Raw genomic sequence first — 19,103 nt, 5'->3', positions numbered from 1 at the left:
CCCTGGGGCTCCCCCCCCTTCCCTCTTGGCCGGCACCACCAGCAGCGGCAGCACGCGTGCGCACAGGGTGCTGGTCCCATGGCAGGCAAGGCTTGTAAGATGTGAAGAAGCCGAGGTGGAAGCAGGCGCGGGGCGGGGGGGCCGAGGCGCAGCGCCGTGGCAGGGGAAGCGTTGTCCTTGAGCATAGCTCACTTTGACAGGCGCCCGCCAGAGAACCAAGGCGGCCTCGATGCCCGACGTCGCGTCCCGCCAGGTGCGCCAAGATGCTGGGCATGAACGCCAAGGCGCCTTTCGGCGTGCACCCTGCCCTGCAGGAAGCCAAGTTCGCCAGCCTGCACTCCAGCTCAGAGGCGATGCGCCGCGTGTGCCTGCCAGCCCCGCAGGTACGTAGCCGAAGCCTCGCGACTGCTCGAAGGCACATTTTCTGACAGGCCCGGCTTAATGTTTTTTTCATGTCTCCTGCACAATCTCTCTCTCTCTCTCTCCCTCCTCCCCTCTCTGATCCACATGTCTGTTCCAGCAAAGCATCTTGCGCCTTCATATTAATTTTTATGACCTGAGCTTTGAGAAGAGGAATCTCTGTGCTTGAGAGAGAGAGAAAATGTGTTTGAATGCCGACTTGACGGTATTCCCCACTGACGGCGCTCTGCGCGTTCTTGCTTGCAGCTGCAGGGCAATATATTCGGGAGCTTTGATGAGAGTCTGCTGGCCCGCGCGGAAGCTCTGGCGGCGGTGGACCTGGTCTCGCACGGCAAGAGCCATCCTTTCAAGCCCGACGCCACCTACCATACCATGAGCAGCGTCCCCTGCACGTCGGCGGCGTCCAGCTCCTCGCCCCCCGTGGCCATCTCGGCGCCCTCGCACCACCATCACCACCACCACGCGCAACATCCTCACCATCACCCGCACCATCCCCACCCGCACGCACCCGGGGCGCAGCACCAAAGCCTCGACGGCGGAGACCTCCTGGAGCACCTCTCTCCCGCGCTGCTGGGCGGCCCCGAGCCGGGCGCGGTGCTGGCCGGCCCCATGCACCCTCACGCGCACCCACACCTCGGCGCAGCCATGGGCCACCTCCACCAAGCTATGGCGAGCATGGCACACGCTCCTCCGCCGCCTCCTCCCTCCACGGCCCAGGTGCCGGCTCCCCACTCGGGTTTGCCTTGCCTGGGCGATGTGGAGTCGGACCCTCGCGAGCTGGAGGCGTTTGCCGAGCGCTTCAAGCAGCGGCGCATCAAGCTGGGCGTGACCCAAGCCGATGTGGGCGCGGCGCTGGCCAGCCTGAAGCTGCCCGGCGTGGGCTCTCTGAGCCAGAGCACCATCTGCCGCTTCGAGTCGCTCACGCTGTCGCACAACAACATGATCGCGCTCAAGCCCGTCTTGCAAGCGTGGCTCGACGAGGCAGAGGCCGCCTGTCGCGAGAGGAGCGCGCAGGCCGAGCTGCTGCGCGGCGCCGAGCGCAAGCGCAAGCGCACGTCCATCGCGGCGCCGGAAGCTCTCGGCGCGCTGTGGGGGCTCGGAACCGCGCCCGTCGTCCGAGAAAATCGCCGCCATCGCAGACAAGCTGGAGCTCAAGAAGAACGTCGTGCGCGTCTGGTTCTGCAACCAGAGGCAGAAGCAGAAGCGCATGAAGTACTCGGCGGGGCACTGAGAACGCCAGGTGCACCAAAGACCATAGATCAAATACATATATCTATATCTATATAGATCTCTATAAATAGATGTTGCTCCACGGCAACAAGGAGCGGAATAAACGGATCTCTGCAAGGACAGCCCTACCGAGCCACAAAGCCATGGACCTTAACCAACCAACAAACGCTTCCTTCTTTTCCTCTGGCCATCGGCCGCCTGGTTTTTTATTTATTTATTATTTATTTATTATTGCTTATTAATTATTTTCATCATCATTATTCAGTTGGCACAGCTTACTGTTGTTCCTGCGGGAGCGGCTGCAAATCAAAACTACCAACCGGCCTATCCATCCAAAATAAAACGCGCGCACACACAAAAAGTTTGTTTCTCCCCAATCTCCAAACCCTCTCCGCCTGCCATCTTTCCCCCGTTTCATACTTCTGGATTTCTCTTCTCATCCGAGTGTGTGTCTTCTGGCGTCCTAGAGAGTGAGTGTATGAAGCTTGTCATTTTTGTTGGAAGAGTTTAAACTCGAGAGGTACTGATTTCTTTTCTTTCTTTTTTATTAAAATAAAAATGACGCAATAAGAACGGCAGTGGTAGATGCAGTTCGGAGGGGGAATAAATGAAATCGCATCTGGATTTATGCAAAGAGAGAGGCGGGGGAGAGAGATAAGAGGACCGGGAGAGAGAGAATGAAGATTTATTCAGATTTTGTGGATTTGTATCGGTGGGCAGGGGGAGGCTATTTTCTGAAAGTCCGCTATTGTAATTTGAAACCAGGTTTGGGTAATTTTTGTTGCTCCACCACCTTTTACATGCTTGGTCAGTTGCATGCTGTGGATAACTTAAAAAACAAAACAAAACCCCCGATTCCTCCTTAAAAAGCGGAGGTGGGCCGAGCTTTATTTTTAACAGCGAAATGACTTGGTCTTCTTTTTCACACACACGCATGCCTATCTCCAGATATAGTTCGTTGTTTCTTGGGTGAGGAGAGAGAAGGAAGAAGAGGGGGTTATCTGAAATAAATCCATGCCGAATGGAAATCTTTGTTGGGGAGGGGGGAGCTTGCATCCCCCCCCCATCAGCGACTCGTGGATGCGTTTACTTTTTTATTTCCATGGGTCTTATTTCCAAACACGTGTTGAAAGATCATACTGAGCCAGCAACAAGTAATAGATTTTTGCCACTGCCCTCCCTGAGGTGAGCCACTGCATCCACAGGGCGTAACGTGTGTGCCCTGCCCACCCCTACCCCTCGCCCGCCAAAAGGTACCTCATCCCTGTCAAAAAGTAAAACTCCCCTTCTAGTAAGGAAAACTTTCACCCGCACAGTACAATCTGCAACACTAGCTGCATAAAAGCTCATTGGAACTGGAGTTTAGTGGGTCTAGCGGGCTTGAAATCCGAGCTCTTTCACTTGGTCTGTTGAGTCTGAGTGACTTTAAAAGAAAAACAACAAAAAATGTGAGGCTTTTCATTGCACCTCCGAAAAGTGTTTAATTTTGGCCCACTGCGGAACCCATTTTGAACTGAAGACAGTCCCGCAAGAGTTTTTAAAAATATAGCTGTCAGTCCTCGTCCGGTCTTTGATCTAAACATGTTTCTGCACTAAGTAAAGAGTTCTTTTTGTAAAATGTCTTGTCTGTATTTTATCCGCCCCTCCACTTGGAAAATTTCTATTTCCTCCCTGTAATTGGGGCATTTTGTCCACTCATGTCATCTCTACACCTTTCTCTTTGTCACTAACTTTCTGCTCCCGCCTCCCTGGAAATACATTCTGAAATTTCTCAAATAAAAGAAGCTTTATTTTTCAACCTGAACTGAAGTTTTTTCTCTCCCTCCCCCGCCCCCACGACCGTTTTGTGGGTTCATCTTGTGTTGATCTTGATTTTTGTTTAGATGGAGAGGTGTGGGGGACAGGAGAAACATTTTTAGGCATGCTAAAATTTAGTGAAGCGAGTGATATTTGTGCCAGAAAAGAGAGTGTCACATCTTGCCTGACGAAGAGTTCTGGAGAAGGTGAAAGCTTGCCACGCTTTTGTGACATTTTGGTTGATCCCAATGTACGGTAAGTATCGCTGAACTAGATTTTCCAAACATTTTCCTATACGATGTACTCCGAGTTCAGAGGGGCTAACTCATCGGAAAAGCGTTACAGGGTTGCAGCGATAGATAAGATTATTGTATGTACTGTTATACCTGGTACCTAATTTCGGCCCGCATCTTCTTCCTACAAAATCAGTTCTTTCTTCACATTACATCATACTTTGACTGTTAATGATAACACTTAATTCTCATCCCTACATCTGACGTATTTTTGGTTTGATGCATTTCTTACCGCTGTTTCCACGTGCAAACTATTTTATTGGATGGTCAATGTTTTAGAGAGAGAGAGAGTACTCTAATATAACAACACCCCTTGCCAAAATCTTTAAATTTTCTTGTGGTAAAGCCTACAGAGCCCACTAATGGTGAAAATAATTTCGCAGTTCATAAAAAAAATCACATTTTATCTGTTCATTAAAAAATAAAACAAAATACCGGACTAATTGTTTTTGTAATAAAGTTTAGCCGAAGCCCTTCTCAGCAGGACAAGGACGGAACTTCTTTGTTTGAAGTTCCATTGAGAAGGAAAGAAATCGCTCAAACCAACTATCAAAGGTTGATTTGGAATTCTGCTTAAAAGGAAAGTAGGGCTTTTGTTTATAAATCCCCGAAGCACCTTAAACTATTAAAAATTAATGCTCGAACCGCAGCGATCTTCGGAATCTCGCCTTGCATATCAATGAATATCAGCAACAAAACTCCGACCACATTCTGCTTCCTTTGAAAAAAATAACAAGAAAAGCTCCTTACCGAGAGGTATTTTTTAAAAGTTTTTTTTTTTTTTGTTAGTTCCATGAAGAAAATCGTAAGAAAGAGCATTAAACTCTCCTTCAACGCCCTGGTTTCATTTTGTTTTCTCAGCGAGCCCCAATGATTTCCCCCAATCAAATGTCCTTTAATAATAAATGCCCTTGTGTCATTACATTATATTGTGGGTTCTGAAATTTTAAAATAAGGTTGATGCAATATTAATTGGATAACGTGGTATAAAAGGGGCAGAAAGCAATGCTGCCTGCATCCTGTCTCTGCTATCCGCTTGGATTTCAAGAAATACTCTTTCAGGGTTGGTGGCGGTTGTTTTTATTTAAAAAACAAACAAACAGGTAAGAGGCATTTAATGATTTTAACATTCCTGCTTACTTAGCCTGCTGCATTGCTGTATTTTGAACGTAGCCTCCTGAGTTATTGTGGATTTGGTGTTTTGTGCCCCCCCTTCTTTATTATAGTCTGCCTTCCTCTCAAGTCCAAAGGTAGCTGTGCTGCTGCCTAGCGCTCCCCCCGCTCGGGAGACTTTCTTCTTCGATTTACTAGGTAAACATCCAGTTTCTATGAGGATTTGCTTTAAAAGTCAGGATACAGGGAAAGAAATAGAACCGCATTCAATTTTAAGACAGGCTTAACAAATTCTCTAGTTTTCGCTCTCTTTCTTCGAATATGATCCCGGGAACTGAAGAGTTTCCTCAAAGTCTCATGTCAACAGAAACAGATTTATGAAACATTTTTTAAACCCAGTGGCCTTCCAAAGTTGATGTTCTCAATTTCAGCACCTGGACAGCTCCCTGCATAGACAGACTGTCCATTTTTTTAAAAAACCGGTTACTATAGAGCCAACCTCAGGGCATTCCACTTCAAGAACGCAACTTTCTTCTCCACGGAGTTTCCCAGATTTAATCCTGAGGATGTGCTTTTGCAAGGGATTTCTTGATATACGTCCCTTTAAAAAAAAACACCTCATCTTTTATTGATAAACAGCTGTTGTAGTTTATTAGCTTCTTCGTTTCTTTGTGGATTGCCGCGAACCGCGCTGCGCTGCATTTAGCCTGTCTCGCAAAGAGAGGCAGGCAAGCAGACTGCTACCGGTACTTACACTGGGTTAGAAAAGAGGAAAGGGGAATGACGCGAGCGATGGTTTCTCATTGACTGTTGCCGGATATAGCTTGTAGTTTGGTAAGTTATATATTGCCCATCGGGGTGATGTTTCGGGAAGCAAGTCCAGAACTTATAAAGCAGAACAAAAGCGATTCTGGGAAAGAGAGAGAGACTCAGAGAAACACACACACACACACGCACACACGCACACACACACACCACACACAAGAGAGATATGTCACCCTTCTTAATTTTAACACGTGCAGAATAGTGCCAACTGCATATGTTAAAGGACTTGTAATTGGACAATAAATGTCTTATGCCTGTGTTTTGATTAGTTGTCTTGAGGGGGCCTTGCCCTTTCTTCTGCTATTTGTTCCCATGCATTTTCATTCCGATGTAAGCGCAAGCGGGAGCTTGTCCTTCAGTCTGTTTTTTACCCCAAGTCCCATCGTGCAGAGAAGGCTTGTCTTCCCTTTCCAGCCACAATTTTCCATGCGGTGATGAAATCAGTCTTAGCATCTTCCAGCTTCTGTGCACTTTTTGTTTGTTTGTTTATGTGTCCAACATCTAAGTCTCTTACATGCCTACTTAGAAGTAAGCCCCGCTCATAAGGATGCAAAAGGGTTGCAGCTCAGAGGGCCAGAATCTATCTAGCAGCTGGCTTCTGTGTATGATGAGAAAGAATTCAGAACAACTTCTTCTTCTTCTTCTTCTTCTTCTTCTTCTTCTTCTTCTTCTTCTCTTCTTCTTCTTCTTCTTCTTCTTCTTCTTCTTCTTCTTCTTCTTCTATCAATTTCTTGTGATGGGCTACAAAAAACTACGATAAATTCGTTCCTGCCGATATTTCTCGTTCCCCTCAGTTGCTTTATAAAGTAGAAGGAAACAGTAGAATGATCTCTCTCTCTCTCTCTCTCTTCTCTCATAATATGGTGGCAGATGTGAGTGTGCAGGTGTTATTCCTCCCATCACGCCTTTCCCCTCGCTTTTTCATCTAATAATCGACTTGTAGAGATGGACTATGCATGCAGGACTCTTTGGCCCAACGTGGGGTTCGAGCTCACAACACTGAAATTAAGAGTCTCATGTTCTACCGACCGAAAGGGCCATATACCGAGTCAGGCAGTACATGGTCTGTCTCCACTGACGGGCAGCGGCTCTGCAGGAATCCAGGCAGGGCAGTCTCCCAGTCCAGCCCCGCTACCTGGAGAGGCTGGGAAGGAACCTGGGACCTTCTGCATCCAAGAGAGATGCTCTACCAACGGACCAGGGGCATGACTCGGCAGAAGGAAGGGCTCCTATGCTCCTTCCTCTGTGTTGACTCTCCGTGTCCTGCGGGCCTGCTTGCCCCCTCCCTTGCGAATCCACTGAGTGATAACGTCTCATCACCAAGGGGGCGGAGGGCTAACCCCACCCTTCCCCCACCTCGCCACCCGTTGCCCGGATCAGCCTCTCCCAAGCCACCTCCCCTCGTAATTGCCTCTGCTCCTCTGGGCCAGGCGGGGCTAGAGTCGCGCTGGGGGATCTGATCAATTAGTCATTAAGCGGCTCCATTAGCTTACTGACAGAAACGCCCCGTGTCAGTTTCCTTTGCTTGTGAATGAATGAAAGCATTCATTATGAGCGCCGCTTTAAAAATCCAGTTGGACCATTGATTCCTTCTTGGTCAGAAGCCCATGAACTTTGAAAAATCTTCTTGCTTGCCTGGATGTAGGATAGACTCTATCCAATAGAGTAGGTTGGTGAGTGGTCTGTAGAAACTAGCCTACTGGACAAAGGTGAATTTGCATTCATTGCATTCACTGCCCACTTTTGCATCCAGTCCTGCCTTCCAATGGCATGTGGTCCCTGGAAGTCGCCCAGAAGGGAATTATGGTCCACTGTCTGAAAAAGGTTCCCCGCCTCTGTTTTATTCAATATTAATAACATCTACCAAATAGGTCTATATTTTAGAGAGCAGAGAACTTGCAGGGTTTGTTTTATTTTGGTCATGGCAAGTCTAAGTGCTGTCTGAGGCAGAAAATCTTAATGTTGCTCCTATTTCCATTAACTAATGGAACACAGCAACACACCAACACACACAGAGAGAGAGAAATTATCCACAATAAACCCTACCGGATTTAAGGGGGACTGTGGAAGAACTGTCCTCAGTAGATTGTGCCCTCTGAGTCAGAGAGATCTGTCTGTCACTCACTCTGCCAAACTAGTGGCATCCAAATGTGCCATTTGAATCAGTCACTCTGCTTTGCTTCCTGGTAGAGACTACCTCTGCTTTTGGTGCTGTTCTTGCAAAACTGAGAGACAGTGAGGTATAGTGCTTAGGGTGTTTAAGAGTAAGGCCTCAGAGTCCAGGGTTCAAGCCATGAATCTCACTGGGTGACCTTGGGCCAGGCTTCATATCAAAGCCTAGCCTATCTCACACAGTTGTTGTGAGGATGAAATAGGAGAGAGAGAGAACCAGTTACGCTGCTCTGAGCACTTTAAAGTAAGGGTGGGGTATGAACAGATTGGAGACACAACACAGAATCTTGTGTATGCCCAGGAGAGTAGTATCCAACTCAAGGAGAAAACTTAACATCCCCAGTAATGCTGCCTCACCCGTGGGATAAGAGTCTCATCTCCATGGTGGTCGAGTCAATCCTCCAGATGGAGATAGGAGAGCAGTGTATGAACCTTATAGTGTTCATTTTTCTACTGTTCATGATAGACATTTGAAGAAAGTGTGGCCTGCTGTTTCTTGAATAAGAGAACGAAAGATGTGAAATAGAAAACTTGCTTTCTGCATGTGAGTCCTACAAAAGACCAAAGTTCTATACACATTCCAGTCAAGGAGTTGGTCCATCTGGACATTTTGCTGTTCTGTAAGAAGTTTTTCTTGATGCAGACATGATTACAACATGACAGCAGTTAGGAAAGACTGTGCCATTTCCCCCTGATCTGACAGGATGAGGGGACCAGAGAAGGACAGGGAGCCTTTTACCCTGTTATGGTTGTGTAGGAATGTGGGCAGGTGGAGCTTGACATGCAGTACAAAAGTGTGGAAGAGGCTCAGAAGACACTCACATTCCCTTACCACAGTTTTCTCTGTTCGTTAGCTCAGTTTGCTTGCAAGTTCACCAGCTCTTGACACAGAGAAAGAAGAGAAGTTTGCCAGTTCTGATTTATCACAATGTTTCCATAATGCCAACAGAGTGCATGTGGGCACAATGGTGCCCTTGAGATCTCCGCAGATGCCTTCTGAGCTCCCGCCCTCCTTCCATCTCCTCTGTCTCACACACACCTTAGCCAGAATGAAAAGTTGGAGGAAGTTTATTTATATTAAGAGATTTCTACATCACCCTTCTGCAAAAACACACAGGGTAGTTTACAACAAAATAAAGCAATATACAACATACTACGTAATATTATTCACAGGAACTCAATTAGCAGCAGCATAATTTGAAAACGACTTAACCCACAACCTCTGCAAACCTGACCATAAAAGGGCCCAAATGAACGTAAAGTTTGGGTGAGGCACATTTCAGAGGGGAGACATTCCACAGATATACAGCCACATGTTTTTCAAGGCTCAGTTTGATTCTACTGGATTTGATCCCTTTCGAAAAGCAAAGTGTGTGTGCCTGTGTCTGTGTGCTTTCCCTCTTCCTGCCTCTCTTTCTCTCTGTGTGGGTGATCTGGGGGAGGGGTGATAGATGTGACCAGAGGGGCTGTCATAGCACTTGCTCAAAAATCCAAATATGCCCACAGACCTAAAAAGGTGCTTGGCTCTGCTGTAATGCAACTTATTAAGAACCCTAGTTTTACCCACGTAGTCATCTTTCTGAATTTTAAAGCTAATTCACACACATGCACTTTAAAGAAGAAAGCATACAACCCTTTAGTTTAAGCTCTCACTTGCATCACCAGCCTCTTTGCTTCTTATGGATGGTACTCTGGTGCTTTTGACAGAACCCGGACAGGCGGATGTTTAGCAGCGGCAGGAGAAGAAGAAGGTGTTCCTGGGAAAAGTGATGAATTGATGGGGGAAACTCCATCTGCTAAATGTCAGGCTGCAGTTAAAAGGCCAGGAGCAGGGCCAGCCAAAGAGTTTTGCAACTGAATCAAAACTGCCTTTAATACAAGGAGTGGATTGTAGCTGCACATAATAACTGCTTTGGGATTAACCCGCCCCCCCCCTATCTTCAGAGAGAGAATTCCTACAAAAGTAAGAGAGCTATCACCTCTAGGCAAGCATGATGGGATGAAGCCAAGAGTTAATCATCAGCTCAAATGTTAGGCTGCAGTTCTGGAGAGATCTCAGGGTATAATTAAATATAAGAAAAGACAAGGCAGTCTGTCTCAACCTGATTTGGTGAAATGAACCCACTTCATCCAGTCAGATAGACGGTTCACATAAGCCTCAACCTCAGGTTGCATTTGTCCCAGAGCCAATTTTTCTATTGATAGGGTTCCTGTATGCTTTACAGCAACATAACAAGTATACATTCAGCAGGTGAACCTTCCAGGCAGAAGCAGTGGTGGGGAAATCTTCACCTGCTGAATTTCTGCCTGTTGTGAGGCTATTTGATTTGTCATGCTTATCCCATGCTTCCTCCAATGAGCTAGATGGGTTTGCAAGAGTTTTCTCATTTTAGCCTGACTGTAAGAGAAGTTGCTAGGGATGCGGGTGGCGCTGTGAGTTAAACGCAGAGCCTAGGGTTTGTCGATCAGGTCAGCGGTTTGAATCCCCACGACGGGGGTGAGCTCCTGTTGCTTGGTCCCTGCTCCTGCCAACCTAGCAGTTCGAAAGCATCAAAGTGCACGTAGATAAAAAGGTACGGTGGGAAGGTAAACGGCATTTCTGTGCACTGCTCTGGTTTGCCAGAAGTGGTTTAGTCATGCGGCCACATGACCTGGGAGCTGTACGCCGGCTTCCTCGGCCAGTATGAGCGCCGCAACCCCAGAGTTGAGATGAGCGCCGCAACCCCAGAGTTGAGATGCGCCACAACATGACTGGACCTAATGGTCAGGGTTCCCTTTACCTTTACCTTTAAGAGAAGTTAGGCTGAGATTCAGCAAGAAGCATGAGACTATTCAGTTTCATAGCTGAGAGGGAGTGCTGCTATGGTTCTTGAAAGGGGTGGGGTGCTGGCTGGGAAGGTGCTCATCATCACTGGGTCCAACCATTGTTTGCTCCACACCACAGACACCAGCTTCCTTGGCAGGAGCAGCTGGATGTGGGAAGCTGCCCACCGTTTACATTTCCCACATTGCCCCCCAAGCAAAGCAGAGTGCTCCATGGCACTATAGGAAATTTGAGGTTGGGTGGCTTCCTAGATTAAAGTGCTGCTGCCAGATAAGCCTGTGGCGATGGAAACAGCTTACCAGGAGTGCCAACAGAGGGGCATCAGTGCTAATAGTCCCTACCAGGAGGTTTGGGCAGGAGGAGAGTCCAAGGGTATTGGGTGCTGATGGCAGGTGTGCTACAGCTCAGTGCAAAAATATGCCCTAAGGATCTCAGATGCAAGTATCAGCAACTCTTACCCCTCCTCCCGTACCCTAGCTGCTTCATCTAAACCTCACTGTGTCTCACTCCTACACAACATTTGAACTCATACTTTTGAGATTTCTTCATGGTTGCAGAAGCATGGAGAGCATAACATGTCTCATGCCTTTATTGTTCTTGCTTAAATAGGAAGGATCTCTCTCTCTCTCTCTCTCTCTCTCTCTCTCTCTCTCTCTCTCTCTCTCTCTCTCTCTCTCTAGTGTGGTGTAGTGTTTAAGAGTGGTGGACTCGTAATCTGGGGAACCGGTTCGTGTCTCCACTCCTCCACATGCAGCTGCTGGGTGACCTTGGGCTAGTCACACTTCTCTGAAGTCTCTCAGCCCCACTCCTCACAGAGTGTTTGTTGTGGGGGAGGAAGAGAAAGGAGAATGTTAGCGCTTTGAGACCCTTTGGGTAGTGAAAAGCGGGATATCAAATCCAAACTCCTCTCCTCTCTCCTCCTCTCTCTCCTTCTTCTTCTTCTTCTTCTCTTCTTCTTCTTCTTCTTCTTCTTCTTCTCTCCCTCTCTCTCTCTGTGGGTATGTGTGTGTGCGCGCACATGCACACCTTGCTAAATCATTGGTCATGGAAGCACAGCAAATGGACCTATGGCAATACCTGTGCCATATATTGCAAATTAAATCAGCTGGAAAGCTCAGTTGCTTAGAGCATGCTGCTGATAATGCCAAGGTTGCAGGTTCAATCCCCATGCGGAACAGCTGCATATTCCTGCATTGCAGGGGGTTGGACTCAATGATCCTCAGGGTCCCTTTCAACTCTACACTTCTTTGATTCTATGATTACTACCTTGTCCAATGTAAACAGCTAAGAACATAAGGAAGAGCTTATTGGATCAGACCAATGGCCCATCTAGTCCAGCATCCTGTTCTCACAGTGGCCAATTAGATGCCAATGGGAAACCCATAAGCAGGATTCAAGCACAAGAGCACTTTCCCTCCCTGTGGTTTCCAGCAACTGGTATTTGGAAGCATTACTTCCCATCATGGCTAGTAGTCTTTGATAGCCTTCGATAGCCCTCTCCTAAATTTGTCTAGTGCTAGCAGGAAGCATATACATAGTATTTGTGGAGAAGCCATTGGTTTTCATTATCTGTAAGATAAAGTGCTTCTTTGTGCATTCTCCTTGCCTTGCCAACCATCTGGGCCAGGACCTGCTGAAAACTCCCATACAACTAAATAAGTTGTAAGTTTCTTCAGCTGGTTGTTTCATCAGTGCTGACAGCTCTACTTTCAAACTAGTGTTACCTTGAACTTTCAAATTAAACATTACTTTCAATAGACTCTGACATGCAGTGTAAGAGAATAACACTTCTTTGAAGCACAGAGACCAAGTGAGAATTACCGAGACCTAGCACACTGGTGAATTTTTCAAGATCTGTACAGGTGCAGAATTGAAAATAAGAGCCAAGCTGGAATTGATGATATCATTAGAAAACAAGCGGAAGCAAAGGCTGGTTTTGAGCTTGAGAATATCTCTAGTGAGCAAGAAGTGCTGAAAATGAGCAATGCCCATGTGATGCCAACGTAATGGCGGACATTCGCATAACTTAAGGAGCACAAGACAGCTCCCAACTCTACCTGGAGATGCTGGGGATTGAACCAGAGACCTTGTGCACACCCATGCTCCTTAAAAATCTGAATGCACCACTGAGAAAAGCTGGGTTCTGTGACTTGTATCAGTAATACAAATCAAGAAAGATTCTATGTGCTTGTTTAGATTCTGTTACTTACTCAGCATCTGATAGTCAGGAACTATATAGTGCTCACAATTCAACCACTTATCTCATTGGTGCAGTTAGGTAATTTTATTTAGACTTTGGGGACATCCTGGTCTTACTTGGGGTAGTTGTTGTGGGGGCTCTTTCAGAATGTAGCAAGCCAGCCTGGATGTTTCTGAGGGACTTCTTGCTCATTCTGCTAAGAGGGACTCTGAGCATCTACCCCCAATAGTTCTGACTAAATGGCACCATTGTCTTCATTCCTGGGAAGGTATTCTGAGCTCTCAAACACTTTTCATGGATGACCATTGTCATAATGAAAGATGCAGATCTGATGTCCAAAACCTCAGCCCATGTTGTTTTCCTCTCCCACTATTATAGGGTTATCAAGCCTATAACATCAGGTGCAACATATCCTTTCCCTGATATCATCACATGGTGATTTCCCCTCCATTTTGAAAAATACTATTGCCTTATCGTCATTCACTAACAGTGGAGAAAAGCACAATGTAATGATGTCGGCATGGATAACTTGTCCTCCACATTACAAAGTCTAAATTAGACTTGAAACAATTGTACTCCCCAAAATTGTCATCGCAGACTTTTTAATTTTGCTGTCACATCTTGTCCAAATGTGTGTTGTTGTTTTTTTGCTGCTTGATTTAATTGCTGGATGATTTAACAGTATTTAATATTCTATACTTTCCACCCAGTGATATTTGATACTGGAAAGTTGATCATTTATAGGATTTGGTAGCTAACATGCAATGGTGTATAGTATTTGGCAATATGGAAAGCTGATACCCTGTATTACCGTATTGAATGAAAAAAAGACTGAGGTGGTTTTAGTCCCCCTGCTGCACAACCCATTTCAGGAGATGGATGGAGGAATGTGACCCTGTTAGTTCTCCTGAATCTCTTACAATAGTGACCACATTATAAAATAAACTTTTCTCTTGCTGTGATCAATATTCTGGGCAGGGCCAAGTGTGTGTGTGTGTGTGTGTGTGTGTGTGTGTGTGTGTGTGTGTGTTAAGGCAATGGACGACATACAGGCAGAGAGCGAACGAGCATGCAATTGAACAGAGGGGGTTCCTTCATATGAGCCACTAACAACTGATTCCTCCTCCTGCCCTCCCTGCTTGTTTCCTAATATCCTGCGCTGTGTCTCCTGAGGACAGCTCATGGGGGATGAAAGCAAAGAAAACCAAACACGCCATCGGCGGCATTCACTCAATTGATTTTTACCAAAATTTGCCTTCATGCTCGAAGGATGGAAAAATGATCCCATTAATAATAAATCATGAAAACAAATGTGGGAGGAAATCAATAGAGGCACATTTGGTGTCATAGATGAGGAGATGAGGAGGAGAACTGGGGAAAGGAAATCTCACTACAGACATCAGATTAGCAGCACTGAGGTGTTGCGCTTGTTACATAATGCAAGGACTCTGCCTCTTTCCATTATATGCATTTTGGGAGTGTGTCCAGGAGGAGAAGCTGCCACGGCACAGGTAGAAAGTGATGCACACTTCTCTCCACAGGGCAGCATTTTGGAAGCAGGCCAGCTGATCCCACAGTGGGAAGATTCAATTGAGAATTGAGTAGAAAAAGAGGGGAGACCTACAAGTGAGCAGTTAAATCACCTGTCACTTACCGTAATTTATAGTCAAGTCTTGCTGCTGCCACTTTCTTTCCATCCAAATAGGTAGACCAATAGAAGAAATGAAACCATATAGCAGTTCTTTCCCAAGCGATCCAAAACTTTTACATTGAATAATACATAATTTGAGAAGATATATTCAGTATCCATCAGTTTATTTGACTATGTTCTGACAATATTCCAGGATTCCAGCTGAAGAGACTCAGCATTCATAGCTCTATCCTTCCTGCTTCAGTCCAGCCAGTTTTTTGTTTGTTTGTTTGTTTCTCACTTGTTGTTTCAGCTTAATCAGTCTTGGGACACTAAGCACATTTTGCCACAGGCATAACTGAGCAAACACTGGATATTCCAATCCTATCCACTCTCTGCTGGTTATCAATGCTAGAAATCAGCAAACTGAAGTACAGTAGTGTATTCAGTGCTATTGGAACTTGCAGATATCAGAATTTGCATACGCCAAAGTATGTGTCTGTGTGTGTTTAACAAGCATTTCCTTTCTGCAACTGAGGATTTGGATGCAGAAATAAATGAGACAAGAGAGAGTTACTAAATGTTCTATAGACAGAGACAGGCATATTCTCCAAGGATGCTCTATTGAAGGGAGTGAGGTCAGATCCAACATGGGGACAAGTGCAAAGAAACTTCACAGCTCCACAGCATGAGCTGTCCTGTGCCATGAAGTCTGCATGATGAGATGTCGTGGTTTGGGCACAGAAATGAAAGTACCTTCCCACACTTTTTCCACTCTGATTTTATACTAAAGTGGCATTTCTCAAACTTTTTGAACTTGGCTCCTCCCCTCACAACTGCACACAAATACCCCAAATAGCAAGGCAGCATTTCTAGAAGGAAGCAAAAGTTCTTTTTCTCATTCTCACCGTATGATTGCTCCTAATCCTATCGTGGCTGGCTGTTGAGTATGTTCCTTAATGTGAGTTATCGTACATAAATTATTGAAGAGTGCCATATTTACTGACAATCAAATGTACAACCTGGAAAGGAAATCCTGCCACCAGCTACCCAAAGAGAACAGCATTTGGACAATGCAAAGTTCCTGAATGATTCAGTGATGGGTTTAAAATAATAGGGTTTTGTTCTGTATAGTTCTGCTTTGGACTTCCTGGAGAGGCTTGCCTGCCCCAGTCTTCATATGAACATATGCCACAGCTCCAGGCCCTGAAGCCAATAACAATTCATGGGTGGTAGTCAACTAAGTACAGTAAGTCATACTCAGAGTAGACCCATTGAAATAAATGGACTTCAGTTACTTATGTTTATTGATTTCAGTTGGTGGAATCACCCACTGAGCATGGTATGCATTGGCTGTCACCCAAGAAGGTTGTTGTTGTTGTTGTTCAGTCGTTCAGTCGTGTCTGACTCTTTGTGACCCCATGGACCAGAGCACGCCAGGCACGCCTATCCTTCACTGCCTCTCGCAGTTTGGCCAAACTCATGTTAGTAGCTTCGAGAACACTGTCCAACCATCTCATCCTCTGTTGTCCCCTTCTCCTTGTGCCCTCCATCTTTCCCAACACCAGGGTTTTTCTAGGGAGTCTTCTCTTGTCATGAGGTGGCCAAAGTACTGGAGCCTCAACTTCAGGATCTGTCCTTCTAGTGAACACTTAGGGCTGATTTCTTTGAGAATGGATAGGTTTGATCTTCTTGCAGTCCATGGGACTCTCAAGAGTCTCCTCCAGCACCATAATTCAAAAGCATCAATTCTTCGGCGATCAGCCTTCTTGATGGTCCAGCTCTCACTTCCGTACATTACTACTGGGAAAACCATAGCTTTAACTATACAGTTATATATATAACCACAATCTTATAAAACAGCAAGCAAGCAAGCAAAAAAACAAAAACAAAACCCACAAAAGACTCATCAGTTCAAAACTAGTTTTTTGAAGCCCTGAGAAAATATATAGGTTTGGATGACACTGAAAAGATAACTTCAGAAGACAGAAGGACTCAGAGAAGGGCCTCTGATAATGATTTTTTTTTGTTTTGGTAACTGTTTTTATTTTCATTTCTAATACACAAAAAACGATAACAACAACAAAGAGAAGAGAGAAAGAGAAAGAGAAAGCAAGAAAGGAAAAGAAATGGGTTACAGCAGATTATCCTGAGTTGTTTCATTTCCGCTGTTCTTATTTTTGGAAGAGAAATATTGTAACTAACAATTTCATAGGAGCAAGTTCAGAGACTTCTGCACCCTCTTTTAAATTCTCCACTGCGTAGGCCTTGAACAGAGGTTAATACATTTCCTGATACACTGGAAACTGGCATTCCCAGCATGTGCACCAAAAATTCTACCTTCCTCTGCTAGACTAGCGAATGCATTTGTGAAAGCAGTCATTTGCAACTACCGTATTTGCATGAGTAAACCCACTAATTTTGCAGACTCTGAAGAGATGGTGGTCTGAGTATGAAAAATGTGTGAGAACTTCATATTAAATCATGACCACAATCAACAAAGACGCTCCACTGTGTAGGGGCAGCAAAGTATCCCAGTCGTGGTGAGAAGTAGAGACCAGTCGTTGAGCCTTGTTCTGTAGAATAAGGTTTGTGTAGCTTATCACCCTTCTATGTGGTTGACATTTAGCTGGCCTCATCATTACCCTTGAAAAGCAGTCCGATCAAATCTTGCCACGAAGGGAAGGTGGGAGAAAGTTTGCAGCACAACAACGTTAGTGTAAGTTCCATATTGAGCATTAATAAAACATATTCCCTGGGACTCATGTGCAGCTTGGATCCTGAGAAAAACATAAAAAGATAGCACATCCTGATCAGACATTATATATTTGGGCTTCCCCTGTACCACCTCAGTTTAAAAAGGAAGACAAGAAAGGAGATTGTAGGTACTCCTTTCATATGCATAAAAAGCAACGGCAAAAGTAGAGATTGCAGTATTTATGGGAGACAGGCGAACATCTCTTTCATGTCTGGTGTTTGAAATTTCTTTCACAGTTACCTGTGGGAAAACAGTGCACAGAGCTTACCCGAATATGCTGTATAATTCACACAACTGGAACTACATTTAAAAAAAACCCGCTCAGAAGATAAACCCACTAGAAGAAGAGCAAATGTGATTTAGAAAGGGAAGATTACACGTTTGGAGTTCCAGGCACAAGCTAGATGTGCATCCGTCTGTAAAGTAAGGTTGTTCTGCTGTGCATGAGGTTCTAATATCAAAGTAAACTTCAGCTTGTGCTGACAGCAAGACAATACCTAGGTGACTTAGCCTAGGGCAGGCACGTGGTAGATGGCTCTTTTCCTGCTTTTGTAACATGGAGATCTTTTTCTTTCTTTGTGTACCTGCAGTGCATGCCCTTTTGCTGCCCATGAAGAACAGAGGGTGGAGGGGGAAATGGAGCGATTTAACTACAATCATTTAAATGGCACTGTATATACTTGAGAATAAGCCGACCCGAATATAAACCGAGGCACCTAATTCTACCACAAAAAGTGGGGAAACTTATTGACTCGAGTATAAGCTGAGGGTGGGAAATGCCAACAGCGGCAAAGGCGGAGGAGGAGGAAGGAGCAGCCTGAAATGAGATTAGACAAATTAATATACAACATTTTTGCGCCATTGTGGCCCCACAAAACAGTGGACATGTGATTTTTTTGGTGCAGGCTATAGCCATGGACATGCTATGTGATCTGATGGTGAATTTGGGGTGACCCAATGCAAAATCCTGAGGATCCATGTGCTTTTACCTCCCCCTTCCCAGGCAGCCTCCTTTATTGCTAGCGTCTCTTATCTCCTTCCGATCTCTTGCAGTCAACTGCTGAGCGGCTTCCTTTCAACACCCCCTTCCTTCTTTCTTAAAAAAAAAGAAGCACGATCTGCCAGCCCCGCGCACGCACATCGCCCGGAGGCAGCCTCTCTCTCCTTTCTCCACTCAGGTGGCTCCTGTGCCTTATTGCCAGCTGCACAGCAGCAGCAGCTGCAGCAGCAGCAGCAGCAACGAGGAAGGCACAGAGGGTGGAAAGGGCAAGCGGGAGCCACGCTCGCTCTCTCCACAGCTCCCCCCTTCTTCTGCTGCTGCTTCTCCGCCACCGCTGCTCCGTCTCTGTGCGCAGCACCCCTCCCTACCGCAGCTCCGATGCCTGCCCTTGTGAGAGAGGCAGGCGGTGGTGGTGGGATCAGCGGCCCAAAACGGGCTGCTCCTCCCCCCGCCCGCCTCACTCGAGTATAAGCCGAGGGCGGCTTTTTCAGTACAAAAAGTGCTGAAGACTCGGCTTATACTCAACTATATACAGTAAGTCCTCTAAATTCAAATGCTTTAAATGTTTAAAGGAAGGTAATTTAGGGCCAATTCATGCATTATGAAATAGCACTGACTGTGTTGACAAGAGCATCATAAAGCAGAAATGGATTATGTATGCAGCAGATATTTTGTGAGCAGGGATATCTGCAAGAGCCCTATGTCGACAATTCCTGCTATGTCTTTTTGTGAATACCCATTATACTGCTCATGCAAAAATGGATCATGCACTAGGGAAGCATGCACACAAACTGTTATCTGTGCAAACTTGGGCTATTTTCTTCCATAGGGCACATGATTT

General features: G+C 45.7%; 1 protein-coding gene across 1 annotated transcript; it reads left to right on the top strand.

Annotated features, from left to right (window-relative positions):
- The first annotated feature begins 263 nt into the window (after positions 1 to 263).
- POU4F3 (POU class 4 homeobox 3) lies at positions 264 to 1,674 on the top strand. The gene is given in 3 exon segments (XM_033142549.1): positions 264 to 383; positions 667 to 1,518; positions 1,520 to 1,674. Coding segments are annotated over 3 exon segments (1,104 nt in total). The 3' UTR covers positions 1,652 to 1,674.
- The last annotated feature ends 17,429 nt before the right edge of the window (positions 1,675 to 19,103 follow it).

The sequence above is a fragment of the Lacerta agilis genome, chromosome 2 (assembly GCF_009819535.1).
Source record: "Lacerta agilis isolate rLacAgi1 chromosome 2, rLacAgi1.pri, whole genome shotgun sequence".
Classification (NCBI taxonomy): Eukaryota; Metazoa; Chordata; class Lepidosauria; order Squamata; family Lacertidae; genus Lacerta; species Lacerta agilis.
The sequence above is the reverse complement of the archived record's forward strand: the minus strand, read 5'-3'. Positions and strand labels throughout refer to the sequence as shown.